The 13,374-nt window shown below is 39.0% G+C and overlaps 2 protein-coding genes across 5 annotated transcripts; one reads left to right on the top strand and one right to left on the bottom strand.

Annotated features, from left to right (window-relative positions):
- The first annotated feature begins 2,146 nt into the window (after nt 1–2,146).
- Nup133 (nuclear pore complex protein Nup133) lies at nt 2,147–9,772 on the top strand. 3 transcript variants are annotated; one of them, XM_076814342.1, is made up of 20 exons: nt 2,147–2,395; nt 3,091–3,430; nt 3,520–3,837; nt 4,087–4,257; nt 4,324–4,453; nt 4,530–4,706; nt 4,779–4,935; nt 5,055–5,223; nt 5,290–5,449; nt 5,533–5,645; nt 5,727–5,833; nt 5,904–6,120; nt 6,560–6,703; nt 7,489–7,690; nt 7,760–7,919; nt 8,080–8,275; nt 8,352–8,546; nt 8,621–8,843; nt 8,913–9,061; nt 9,645–9,772. In XM_076814342.1, the coding sequence occupies exons 1-19, from the start codon at nt 2,298–2,300 to the stop codon at nt 9,044–9,046; spliced, it is 3,411 nt and encodes a 1,136-aa protein (XP_076670457.1). In that variant the 5' UTR covers nt 2,147–2,297; the 3' UTR covers nt 9,047–9,061; nt 9,645–9,772. The 3 variants fall into 3 exon arrangements, with proteins under 3 accessions (XP_076670457.1, XP_076670456.1, XP_076670455.1); XM_076814341.1 differs by having other exon boundaries at nt 9,351–9,772; XM_076814340.1 differs by lacking the exon at nt 9,645–9,772 and having other exon boundaries at nt 8,913–9,118.
- LOC143369898 (uncharacterized) lies at nt 9,173–13,337 on the bottom strand. Of its 2 annotated transcripts, XM_076814364.1 has the most exons (14): nt 12,938–13,337; nt 12,648–12,834; nt 12,307–12,572; nt 12,078–12,248; nt 11,859–12,017; nt 11,613–11,780; nt 11,360–11,538; nt 11,065–11,291; nt 10,851–10,993; nt 10,586–10,786; nt 10,393–10,518; nt 9,776–9,927; nt 9,498–9,699; nt 9,173–9,419 (listed from the first exon to the last, which is right to left on the bottom strand). In XM_076814364.1, exons 1-14 carry the CDS (start codon nt 12,975–12,977, stop codon nt 9,280–9,282), a joined length of 2,361 nt encoding a protein of 786 aa, XP_076670479.1. In that variant the 5' UTR covers nt 12,978–13,337; the 3' UTR covers nt 9,173–9,279. The 2 variants fall into 2 exon arrangements, with proteins under 2 accessions (XP_076670479.1, XP_076670478.1); XM_076814363.1 differs by having other exon boundaries at nt 11,859–12,248.
- Between the last annotated feature and the right edge of the window lie 37 nt (nt 13,338–13,374).

Here is a 13,374-nt window from a genome sequence, read left to right as displayed (position 1 = left end):
GGTTATAAATTTTATATAAAACATATTTTTTTTAACAATATTATCGTAATATTAATATTTCGTAGGTTGACTAGTCGTGGGAGCTCAATGACTAGCAATAAGGATTATTGAATCAATTACTTCAGAGATAAAATGCACGTCAGAAAATTATTCGACGTTGAATAAAATTAAAGATAAAGTTAAAGTTGAAAACTTTCTTCAACGCTGAAGTTGAAACGCTCGACGAATAAAAAAATTAACTTTACTCATCGATTAAAAAAATTATTCGTCGTGCGTAAATAAAGTTAATCCGGGTAATCTTTATAAAACACATGACGAATAATTTTTTAACTTCTATTCGTTATTCGAAATGTTTATTCAAATAAAAACTTTGCCTCTCATAACATTTGCCACCTGTGCCATTTGCCTTAAATCCGTCACTGATTACGACTTCAATATTTATCAACATACGGCTTACAACATGTGATGCCCGACTGAAGAACGTATAGAAATACATTATAAAGGAACAGGTCTCGGACGACAACAGACACGACGCAAAATATTTTGTTTACATGATCGGACGGCCGGTACTGGGTCGTGAGTTGTATTTAGTATCATCCAATCATGGAAATTTCAATTTCTATGATTTTTGTTCCATCTTTTTGGAAATAGAACCAATAATGGACAAATGGGGCTAGTTTTAACAATATCTTAATTCGTACGTCTTACCCCGATCATTATTCAGGATAATATTAATTCAAATTGGTGACTATTAAAACTAGTACGATGTATGTCATGTTTCGGATTATTTCCGTCGGGAAAACTTCACCAATCCATTGGTACAATTTTCAACAACATAGGATAGAAATTACGGGACACCCTTAAGCTCGAGACAGACGAGCGAGTTCCCAAACGGTCATTTAGCGGTCGTCAACTTAGGCATTGCAAAATCGACACTTGAGGGTGTTATAAACCAAGTCTTTCTGAGAATTGCGTCGTGGCCTGAAGAAGACAGGCTTTGGACAACTGCGATGCCGAGAAGCATTCGTGAATGTATCGCGTTGACGACGACGACGCATCGTTATACTTCATCGAAGGAATACAACATTTTTTTCTTTTATTAGTCTTACACGACAGAAATGCCCGCGCGACAAAATTCGCTCCTCTACAGCGTGCAAGATATATTTTATATATATCGATTTCCGCAAAGGAGATAATTTCAAATTATAATTGTTCATAGTTACGTATCTCTTTTTGGTGTATAGAAGATGTTGGAATTCTTCGTAAACTTGTAGGTACAACACGTGGTATTCCACTTCGAATTCGTTGTTGTACGTTGCACCTGTGCGCTGCGACGGTTCAGCTTCAGCTCCACAGGGTTCGGAGTGGACCGATTGTTCTGCAGTGATGGAGGGGGCAACACCTACAGGAGTGGTGGTAATGTGTGCGTGAACTGACGCCAGCGCTAAGCCCGCCACATGGCCCCAACGCGAAGCCAACCACGGCCAACCAGCGTCGACAATCTATTTCCCGGCGACGCTGGTTGGCCGTGGTTGGCTTCGCGTTGAGGCCATGTGGCGGGCTTAGCGCTGGCGTCAGTTCACGCATTACCCAGGGGGACCAAGCCGTCTTTGTTTGGCTGAAGTTTTCCCGTTTAGTTAGCACCGTATTGGTAGGAGGCGCTAGGTACATCACACACACATACCTACGTGTATCAGTGAGCACGACACACAACCTTTCGACGTTGGTGAAATGTTACCATGACGACCGTCGTCATTTAGAAATGTTTGGCGCAGACACGAGGAAGTGTCCTCACTTTCCCTGGTTTACCCTTTCTAAGGCCGTCTGACCATGGATTGTCGCGTCAGTGACGCGTATGCAGCAGATAGAAGGATATACAAAGCAATTGAATATATTTTCTTTTCCTAAGAAAAGAAGAAATATTCAATTTCAATGTTTATCCTTCTATCTGCTGCATACGTGTCGCTGGCGCGACGATCCGTGGACAGGTTTTAAAGTAAACGGTACATTACACGTATACACATACACATACGTCCCGATTCACACCAATTCAGCATTCACAGTTTAGTACGCACCTCATTGGTAGGAGGCGCTACAAACTCTGCTTCAACTTTCGTAAGAGGGAAGCTTGGCCCCCCTGTTCGCCGGTACATGTGTGTTGATGCATAACCTGTACATCGTTACAAGGAAAATGAAAAACAGTGATTCCTAAGTATTTTGTACAGCAAATGAAAGTACCGAGCCATATAAGACTGATTCTTTGGTTTAATGCGAAGCTCTGAAGCGAGACAAACGCGATGGATCGTACGAGTATAGGGAACTCGTTGGGAAGGAGTAGCTTGTCATCACCGAAGAAACGAATGTCGATAGTTCAATCTTTAAAGAAAAATAATTCGTAAGTTCTGCGATAGTATCTTTCTCAGGGCCCGATCTAGTCCTTTCGCCGTTCCGGGTAAAAATGATTTTTGCCGCCTTTTGTATTTAATTATAAATTATTTACAAATATAATTTTTGACAGTGGTTCAAAATTTTTTGTAGGCATTTGTTGAATAACAAAAGCCTTTTGTTTTATAAAAAGTTTAATATTCATACAAGAAACAGTAACAAAATAAAATCAAATATATAGGTGGGCCATTCCATGCGAAATTGGACACTTTTCGGTGTAACATTTCAGATTTAGGTGAAACAGGGATGTGTGTAGTTTGAAAAAAAGTTAACACTATATTTCAAAGAGCTGTAAGATCAACAATTTTTGACATTTTGAGAAATCCGTCGAGATATGTTTATATATCCCTAAATACTACAACATATCCAGTTTCACCTAAATCTAAAATGTTACACCGAAAAGTGTCTAATTTCGCATGGAATGACCCAGGTAGGAGGTAGGTTGCACCTATCTATTTTTTAAATCTCAAAAAGAAAGAACACAGCTCAAAATGTTTTAAAAAATCAGGAAAGAAACAATGTAAACACTTTTATTATGCAAGTAAGCTAGGTCTAGATCAGACACTTCTGAGTATCATTTGTATTCCTAAGTTTAATCAAACGTTAAGTAACAAGCGTGTATATTCGTTGGCTTTATTTTTGCAGAGCGTTAAGTGTGTCTGGACGTTCCAACCAGTCCGTACAGATAATATGCAAAACGCAGAATCATATAGTAGAAAGTTTTGGGTCCCCTTTGCCTGTGTTAGTCACGGAGGCTCTGACATTCGTGGATAGGAACACTGCTGTGAGCGTTAATATCTCAGCAGATGGTTGGGCTTGGCTCGTATGTGGTCGTAGGTTGCTCGTGTGGCAGTATAAAACTACAATTCACGACCCGAAGCAAAGGAGAGCATTTAAGAGTCAGTGTCGTGAGTTGTTGTTGCCTCAAAGCGATTTGGCTCACAAGGCTGAGTGCATAGCTGTTTGGTTGCCATTAGGCCATCAGGTTATAAAAATTTAGTATTACTACGTTGTATTTCGCTTGTGTCCCTGTTTGTGGTTGTTTGTACGCATCTTATTATCTAATACGCACAGGTGCCTAGCTGTATGGCTGTCTCTCCCGAAGGCATTGTGCGCTTCTGGGCTAGCATCGCGCACGAAGGAACCTCCGTAGAAACGAGCGCAGAACTCGCTGGGCAAGAAGTCAATTGCCTTACGTACATTCCCGGGCATGGTTGTATATTAGCCACAACCACGTGCACGGTGGCTTTGCTGCAGCCGCAGTTCGTTAGCGGGAAAAGTAGTATTTCGTGTCAAGTCCTGCGGACGAGTCAAGGATGGCTGGGAGGCATAGGACGCAGGATGACTTCTCTTATCTTCGGGGCCATGCCTCAATCTCCCGTTACAGAAACAGTGAGCCTTCGTATTGAATTTTTAATAGCTGATATTATACAAGGCACTGAGAATGAAAACGGATTGACCCACATTGAAAAAAATTAATCTCTCCTATTTTATATAATTAGTTCAGCCTATTGGAATAGATTACTGCTACCTACTCAATTTTGCAAAAAATGTGGATTAGTCCGTTTGCGTTCTCAATTACCTCGTATATCCTTGAATTCTTATTTAGGATAGAATGAATTCTGTTTACTTCTTTTTCAGAAATTAGTAAAACTCGCTTGCACGACACAGGGGGACAGGGGATCGAGAGTTCTTATTTTAGCTGGCTCCTCTTTACAATATTGGTCCTTCCCTCATAATGAACAAGAGAAAATGGAGTTTGACGAAGATATCGGGCACATTATTTCACAAGCATTTCAAAGAAAAATTTGGGTGTGTATATGAGATCGCGTGTATAATCAATTTATCTACTTATGTTAATGAAAAATGTGATCGTAGGAATCGAGCGCGTGCAATCTGCAGAGTATAAATACATGGCTAGTCGACATGCAACCATGCGACGAAGGAATAGTGTTCTTAATGGCAGCAACTTGCACCGACTTGTCAGCTTTGACTTATGTCGCGCTTGGTAATGTTGCGCCACAATTGCTATGTTAAACTTTATTATACTTGCTAGTACAGCGAAGAATTTATTTATATTACAGGCCTGATAAGTTTATCTTCCACAACATTAGCAAATACATTCAAATGGTTCATTCCAGTTGACATTGGTTTCATTTTAAACGATGAAAATGTTGAATCAAATTTAGCTCGTCACCGTTTCATATTATGTGGCTGGGAAGCTATTATATATAATCAATACAACGTGTACGTTGTGGACTGTAAGTTTTATTTGAATTAGAAAGAAGCATACTGCTATCACGGATATTTCTGACAGAAATATGTTCTCGCAGGCACATCCGAGCATGAAGTAGACGATATAGATTTAGTACGAAGAAAAAATCATATTCTTGGCGGTGCTTTATGTTCAGGAACGCCAGTTTTATTTACCACAGACTTTGGATTAGTTTCTGTTACGCCAACGGATTTCACATCGCAAGATCTTAATACGTTTGTTTCTTTCTTCTTTTTGTTTCACATATTTACCCGTTTTAATTGCACATAAATGATTTGACTTACATTACAATTCTGGAAACGTACCATTTCATTGATGGTATTTTCATTTATAGAAGTTACGTTGATACAAATCTAAGCACGGATTATAGTTATCGTCCTAATCTCGCCGCACAGACTTTTACCAGCCTCATAAGCAACGAAGAAGTTCAGGATATGTTTTACAGTTCCGACAGTGCCACACAATTGCGTGCTGCGTTTCTCCTTAGCCTTCGCCAAAACAAGGTTGGTTCCTCCGGGACACTTTGGTTACCTTAAGAAACCCATTCTGATCCGACGCTTTGGTTTTAGGCACAGTGCGAAGACATTTTATTACAACTATTTCCCCTACAAGAAGAGCCAGTGATGGATATAGACGCTAGCCTTGATACACTGATCTTGAAAGTCGCTAAGGATTTAATAGACGATTATCCTGCGAACGATCCACGTTGGTCGAATCACAGAGACTTGTGTAATCCAATTTCGTGTTTTCTACATTAAATTTATGCGTAAGATGCTTTAGCATAGTAATTTAATAACTGTGTCGTTCTACAGCTATGACGATAAACGCAGTGACTTCCATGCAAATACCTCATCAATTGGAGGGAAAGCAAAAAGCGTTGGATTTATTCGTAGCATTTCTAAAAGAGTACAATCTATGGAATAGGGTAAGTTACTTTTAGCGTGCAGCTATATTTAAATGCACACAGAATCCATGTAATGTTATTTCATAATTTCTCTGCTTTTAGTTCTGTGCCGTTACGCATAGAGGAATAATTATGTCTACGCCACATGTTCTCGGAGAATGCACAGAGAAAATAGTTGCAGCATTGACTGTGTACAATCTCCAGAACAGGTAACTCTTTGCCAATACATGTTTCCACGATATTTTGGTATCATAATCGTATCGTCTTATTTCTTCCAAGGTATTCAGACATTGTGGATACCATAATAGAACAAACGCTGAGCTCCGTAGCATATATATCCGATGAATTAACAGCGCGTGATATATTCTATCGTGAAGTGAGCACTGTGCATCGCTTTCTTCCTACATTGGTGAATAATGCATGCGAAGTGACTCAGTCCGAAAGACCTATTCAGCAAGTAGCGCAGTACATTATGCAAGCAAATGCTATATTACTGGTAAGAATAAATGAAGCGAGCGTCTAACACAGGCTTGGGAATTAAGTGCTCTTTTCGGCCGATTTTCAGAAGCAACACCCTCTTTCTCCCACCGTGCGTCTTGGCCCCTGCGACGGCAGTAATACTCGAGCCACCTCAGGCGCGTACCGCATGAACCGCGCGTGGTGCGTGGACGAAACAAAAACGCACCGACAATCGTGCTCTCTAGGACGATGTGGAAACCTATTGATACGAATCTCGCACTAATGGGCCACGCGCAGTTCACGTGGTACAGGCCTGAGGAGCTCCGAGCAGCGCAACCGCCGCGGAAGCCAAGACGCACGGCGGGAGAAAGGGCGTTGCTTCTGAAAATCGGCCGAAAAGAGCACTTAATTCCTAAGCCTGGTCTAACAGATCGCAAAGTAGAATTATGAATTTATTAAATGCATATCTGTAATAGGGTGTACTGAACGAGGTAGTTAAGTATCGTCAACATAATACTGAGCGATTCGCTGCCACAACGTATTCACATGGTATAACGGAATATCTCCCGTGGACAGCGGCAGCTGGAAAGCATGGATTAAGGAGCTGTCTTTCAACGATGGTATGGTTTCTTCTCGCAGAGTCTTTTTAAGGGAAGGTTCCGGTCTAAAAATCGATTTTTTATCCCATTTTCGAATGTCCAACGTTTTAAGAATACGTGTTTAAAAGGATTTGTTGAAATTCGTAAAATTCCCGAAGTTATAGGCATTTGAGTAGCATAAAACTTTAAACGCGTTTTTCTCGAAACAGTGTTCTCAAAATCGGTGGGACCTATGTCTCCAAAAGTTATTATCCGATTGGACTGAAACTTTTTTTATTCTGAAGAATATACTTCTGGGTAGGAGGAACCAGTAAAATTTTAAAAAAATTGAAAATTGATAATTTTTTAAAGGCGTTGAAAGGATGAAAAGTATAGGGAAAAAGTGATTTCAAACTTCAAGTGTCGTTATTTTCTAAAAAAATGTCATTTTTTAATTTTTTTTCTGGTGTCCCTCCTAGCCAGAAGTGTATTCTTCAAAATTAAGACAGTTTCGGTCGAATCGGATAATAACTATTGGAGATACAGGTCCCACTGATTTGGATCAATTTTTTGACGCCTTGACTTTAACGACTCCCCAGTGCCGTCTGCAATGATTAAGTATAAAACAAAAAATATATTTATATAATTTAAGATATCCTTAACACAATGCAAAAAGTCACATTAAATTATATGTAGTAGTTTTCCTTTATTTAATTCCTTAAGATCAACTATTTTTATGGGCTCTAGACCGGAACAGCCCCTTAAATAGAAGAAGGGGAAACCCACTGCAGGGATTGAAATTTTATACGATTAGTTCATTATTGCAGTATAATCTGACGCTTAAGCATGGCATAACTGGAACTAATGATTCGACGGTTAGAAATGAATTATACGAGCAGTTAGTCAGTTTCATAGATTTAATATTAGACGGTAGGAAGTGTCACTTAAACAGTGTTCATGCTACCGAGAAGTTCGAGGTACTTTTGAAGCAGTACGAGACTGATCGGACGAACCTGATTCAACCTTTGAGTATGTACGCTTAATTGGTAATAACTAATCTCTGGATAAAGAGGAATATTTATAGCGAATTTCTTACAGTAAAGGAAGAGCAATATGATAGCGCAGCTATGCTAGCCGAGAAGTATTATGATTTTGCATCACTCATACAGATCTGTGAATTAACTAACAACAAAAATCGACTGGACGGGTACATAGATAAATTCTCTGAACAAGACTTTGTGGGGTTCTTATTTTCATGGTGAGTAATTATTCTTTGAACGTAGCGTAGAAAGAGAAATAGAAGTAAATAGAATTAGACAGAGAAGAAGTAGAAGTTACATGTAAGAAAGGTAAATAGAGATGCGGAAGTCTAATGTCTTCTTCTGCATTCATGGTGAAATTATCTTCCTGAACTGTAGGTACGTAAAGGATGGTCGACAGGGACAACTGGTAGACAAATGCAGACGAGGTGGCACATTAGGGTTGGCGATGAAATTAGCAGAGCATCCTACCCTGTCTTGGGTGCAGTCTGCGCTCACAGACGACTTAAGTTTCGCTGCTGACATCCTGGGTTCCTTAGCAATGCAGGAAACCGAGCTGGTGACGCGCAAGAAGGTGAAACAGAATGAGAATCCTGTGTTCGTTGACCTTACTTAATTATTTTCAATGAAATATTATCTCCCGTTCGCAGTCCATGCTTTCCTTAGCGAAGTTGGCTCTCCTGGCTTCGAGCGATACCGAGGAGGAGGTGGAAGACGATGTGAAGAGAATAGACAGCGGATTGGCGCTTATCGCTCATCAGGAAGATCTACCTGCGCAAGTACTTGCGATGTACGGTTACGATATAGAGAAGTTACGCGTGTTCACGCCTACAGAATTAATCACGGTATTTATCTTCGATCTGTTCAAACGAATACTTTGTGACACGGTTTCTATAATTCTGGTATAATTGTGCTGTAGTTATATACGTCCGAAGACAACATGGACACGAATGAGTACGATTTTAAAAAGGCCCTTGATCTACTCGAGTACCTGAAGGGGACTGACGAGGAAGCTGCTGTGAAGTTACGGATCTGGGCACGAGCTGCGAAACGAGATGCGTGGGACACCATTGGAAAGAATCCTGAGCAACAAGTGCAGGAAACGATATTCTTTAAATTAATGGACCTCGCGCACTTCATGGGTATGTTGTCGATTGATAAATGTAATTCCAATGTGGGAAAAGATACATTTTACTTTGTCCACCGTACAGGTGGCAAAGTGGACGAGTTTCTTCCACCGGTTGACGCACTCTTGATGGAACCTGAATTAGGGAAACTCGCCGCGTCTAGTAACTTTGAGTTCCTGATTAAATTCGTCTACGAGTACGCGTATCGCAATTATTAATCTACCAGATCGTTTGTAAGTAAAAACAGAATTTGTATTTTTTATATAATAAAGTTTTGCCATATGTATGTATACATATTGTATACAGGTTGTTCGGCGGTAGGGTGTAAAAGTTGAAGTCTCAGATTGTTTCGTTTAATTTAATAGTCCTATTCGTAGAAGTAAAAAGTTGTATAAATATTTATCACAATTTGAAGATTAATCTGTCGTGTTTCGTGTTCGTTGCATTGCGCTCACGTTAATACTAGAAGTGCTAATAAAACAAAGAAATTCAGCGAGATCAACAATGCATTATTATTCGCAGAACTTTCGTAATTCAAATTCTGCATCCTTATGATGAATCTGACTTGATCCGGTGTTCTACATTCTATCTCTGGAACGAAACGAAATTGCAGCGTTCAATTAAAGCCTGTTATGCCAAGCGCTTAGTGTTACGCTAAGTTACATTTACCTGCGCATTTGTATAAAGAAGTCACATTTTCTATACGAATGTACGTATCAGGACAAGGCGAAGTGTTGGTACATTTAAAGTAATCGGTTAAAGCAACTTCTTTGTGACCAGCTAGTTCCGTACAATGGAAATTTTGTCTTTCGTTAGGCTTGAATTGCAGCCACGAGCACACCTTCATCGAACCGTAACCGAAAGAATGAATCTGAAAGATTAAGTCGTATTAATGATCATCTACGAAGACTGAACTTGCCTAATAAACGATTCTTTGAAATACGTACTGTAGTTGGAATCTTTTTAACATTCCGTTTCCAATGCGAATGGAATCTGTACGTAATAGACTTTCCAGGAGTTATATAATCTTCCAAATAGGGAGTGAAGTTGTTCAGGTTACTGGAATTCAGAGATATCGTAGGCCTTAATGTTCGTGGAACTGAAAATTAGCAGAAATAATTTTGTCCCCTATTGCTGACAGAAAAGTATCGAATATATTGCTTAAGAGAGGAATCCTATTTTTTGGGCTAAAAACATAACAAATTTTCGGATTTATTTTTTTAAGAAACTAGACCAGGTTTTTGTGCATCTTTGAAGAAGTTGCAGTTTTGTTTTTATTATTTTTTAATAATAAATATAGGAGTTATGCATGATTCACCAACACGCTGCGCAAAATTCGTCGCCCGCTGGTGCGATGATCGATCATGCATAACTCTTATATTTATTGTTAAAAATTAATAAAAATAAAACCGCATCTTCTTCAAAGATGCATAAAAACATGTTCCAAATTTCAGACGAATCGAGTCGCTAGTTTCTTAAAAAAAAAATCCCAAATTTTGTTTTGTTTTTAGCCCAAAAAATAGGATTCCCCCTTAAAGTAATCATGCTATTAGGTACAACGTACTTGTTGAAAGATGCTGAGTGATAGCATCAATGTTAGAATTCCGTATTAAATGATCCTCGCCCGTCAAAATGAATGATTTAAACAAATTACTATTGTACCGCGATGTGTAATACACAAACTGAACATCTGTAAAGAAAAGGAACTGTTAAAATTTATCATTCCCAAGTAGTTACTAAAACTTCGTAATTTCTACCTGGATGATTGTACTTCATTTGTTGCAATGAAGTTATTGTAGACTGTTTATCTTCGTCGGACATGTAACTTAATGGAATCAGCAGTATAACCACTTGACCGAGGTTTCCAATTACATGGTTCTTTTGATTATCCGTCCATGTTTTATTCAGGTAGACAGATAGTGATTCCAAAACTCGACTATAATTCAATTGCGTAGGCCCTGAGAAATATCACATTGAGGATTTCAACAGAAACTATCAACACCCTTGCGTACGGAAACTTACATGATAGATTTGTGAAGTTATTTATTACTTGAAATGCAGACGATGGGCTGCTCGTAACATTTAACAGCCACTCCCCCGAGGTGCCGTGTATTATTCCCATTTTTGACCCAAACATAGATATATCTAGGTCCTGAAGTAGAACTCTAACAAAGTATATTTTAAAAGAAATAAACATTTCTACTAGAAACTTTAAACACTACACAGTATCACTTACGCCAGAAAGTCTATTGTATATTCAATGGACCATGCACCGTCGAATACAATTAATGCTTCTATTCGAGGTTGACTTATCGGTTGATAACAAGGTAACTCTGGGAACAGATGTTTCTCTGCGTAGCTATAAAACTTCTCAGTGGCATAGTTGACCATTCGCTGCAACACTTCAGGAGACATGTACGCAATGCTTTTACGATAAGCTAACAACTGAGCCACTGCATAAGTCTGTTAGAAATGATACTCATAATTTAAAACAGTCGAATTCTCATGTTTCCATTCAGATTACAACACACCTGCTCGTTTAAAATAGTCTGTGGCACAGCGTACAAGAAATTTTGAGCTCGATCGCAGGCTCTAACATTTGTGTTGAAAGCAATGCCGTCGTATGAATAATACATATCCAGAATTTGACTGAGCCGAAGGCTGTAAAAGTCTTGAGTCCAAGTCTGCAAGTTACTTGTAATGATCATACCTAAAGTATTTCATAAGTAATATGAATGTTTGGCGCTGTAACATGATGCGAAGGATAACTAAGTCTTTACTTACCATCTACGCCTCCTATCAATTCAGCTCGCGTTGCATCAAAATTTTCATGAGAACTCGTCAGATAATAAATAGCCGGACGCATTGTGCTATTCCAAAATCCTGTCGCACCAAGGCTCATATTTTTCCCTACCAAAGGCCCTTGATACACTACCATTTCTGCTAATTCGCCTGATTAAACAACATCCCCTATATATTAATATTACGCAGCAGAAAGGCAGGAGACACAAAGTATATACTAGATTGTACCTGCGATTGTAGTCACCCATACATTATCAAGCATCATAGACGAAGTCTGTAAAGCACTATACCACATAGATGGTTCGAGAATCATTTGACTCTTTGGTAGAACAAAGTCAACTTCTTCTTCGTTATATTTGGAACTCTGTATAGTTGTGGCGTTTAATTCTAGAAAGAGAAGGAGTATTGTGGTATCGTATCGTAAGAATGCTGACATTAGTTCTGTACCTGATAAAGCAGCCTCCAAACTGGCAAGTAGCTGATTTACAGCTACATTCTGGTGCTGAAGAGACGCAGCAACGGCTCCTATAATTGCTCCAGGAGCGACAGTGCCGTAGGGTGTTAAAATTACGCCTTCCTGCCTTGGGCAGCTCCACGTATCGGCAAACACAATTTTACCTGTACAATTAATCCTGCGTCTTCAATATTCAAATGCTTTCCTTTTGCAGAAAATTACCTGTTAGCTTCTCAGTGTGGGTAATTTGATTGCAAGTTTTATTTTCACTTGGAACGTCGTGGTTTAGAATTGTATTCGAAATAGCTCGATGAAGTATGCAGCGTTCCATTTGTGACAGTATATGAACTGGTAAGGCCTCCGCATTGCCCGGAAGAAGTTCCTCGATCAGTCTGTGCTTAATGCGCTGCGTTCCAGTCCCACTGAATGGAAGTACACCATCTGTAGCGTGTACATTTTTCTGATACTCCACACCGTCAAACTTGAACCTATCGTTATGTAAAAAAGGGAAAGTAACGAAATAGAGCAGTATTAAAGTTTAAACGTGAGTGTATTATAGCTACCTGTGGAGTAACGATGATGACATTATTCTCATATCTGTTGTCGTATATGATTCTCTCTCCAGCTTCTGTATGATGTCCACTATTATGCGTAAATTCAATGGAAGGGGAGGGTTTAATGTTACATCGCTTCTGTAGCATTCCCTGAGTGGCTCTGGTATAGCTATTTGAGCCCATATTACTTGCACTCCTGCATAACGGAAGAAAAGGTATTTATTGCTTGACGCTGTTAATAATCTGATTAAGAAAGAATTAGGAGCAATTATTTTTCATAGTAACTTATAAAAGCTTACCGCAGCACACCAGCAACAAGACGAGTCCACTAATTGCCATGTTTATATTACTGGAAATCCATGACTTATATCAAAGGAAATCTATGGCTCATACTGTGTTCCTGATATCAACTTGGATTTATGTAATGACTCACAAACGTGTAAGGATGAAAAAAGATTCTGCCCTACTTAATACCTGATAAGATAACCGATGATAAAAAGTATTTAGTTGCTTTTTAATGAAATCTTAGGGTTCATCCCCTTTTTTGTAATTACGTTATGAAATGTTATGTTGCATATTAGTTTAATGTTGATTTATTCAGTAAACTTAATACCCTTTCAATGTGTATTCGTTTTCTTACAGAGGGTGGAGTTCAATACTGTACGTAAAAGAACACAGCGTAAGCAAATTAATGAATAACAACATTTAATACACGTTATTTATCATTTGAGTTTTT

The sequence above is a fragment of the Andrena cerasifolii genome, chromosome 6, assembly GCF_050908995.1.
Source record: "Andrena cerasifolii isolate SP2316 chromosome 6, iyAndCera1_principal, whole genome shotgun sequence".
NCBI lineage: Eukaryota > Metazoa > Arthropoda > Insecta > Hymenoptera > Andrenidae > Andrena > Andrena cerasifolii.
The sequence above is the reverse complement of the archived record's forward strand: the minus strand, read 5'-3'. Positions and strand labels throughout refer to the sequence as shown.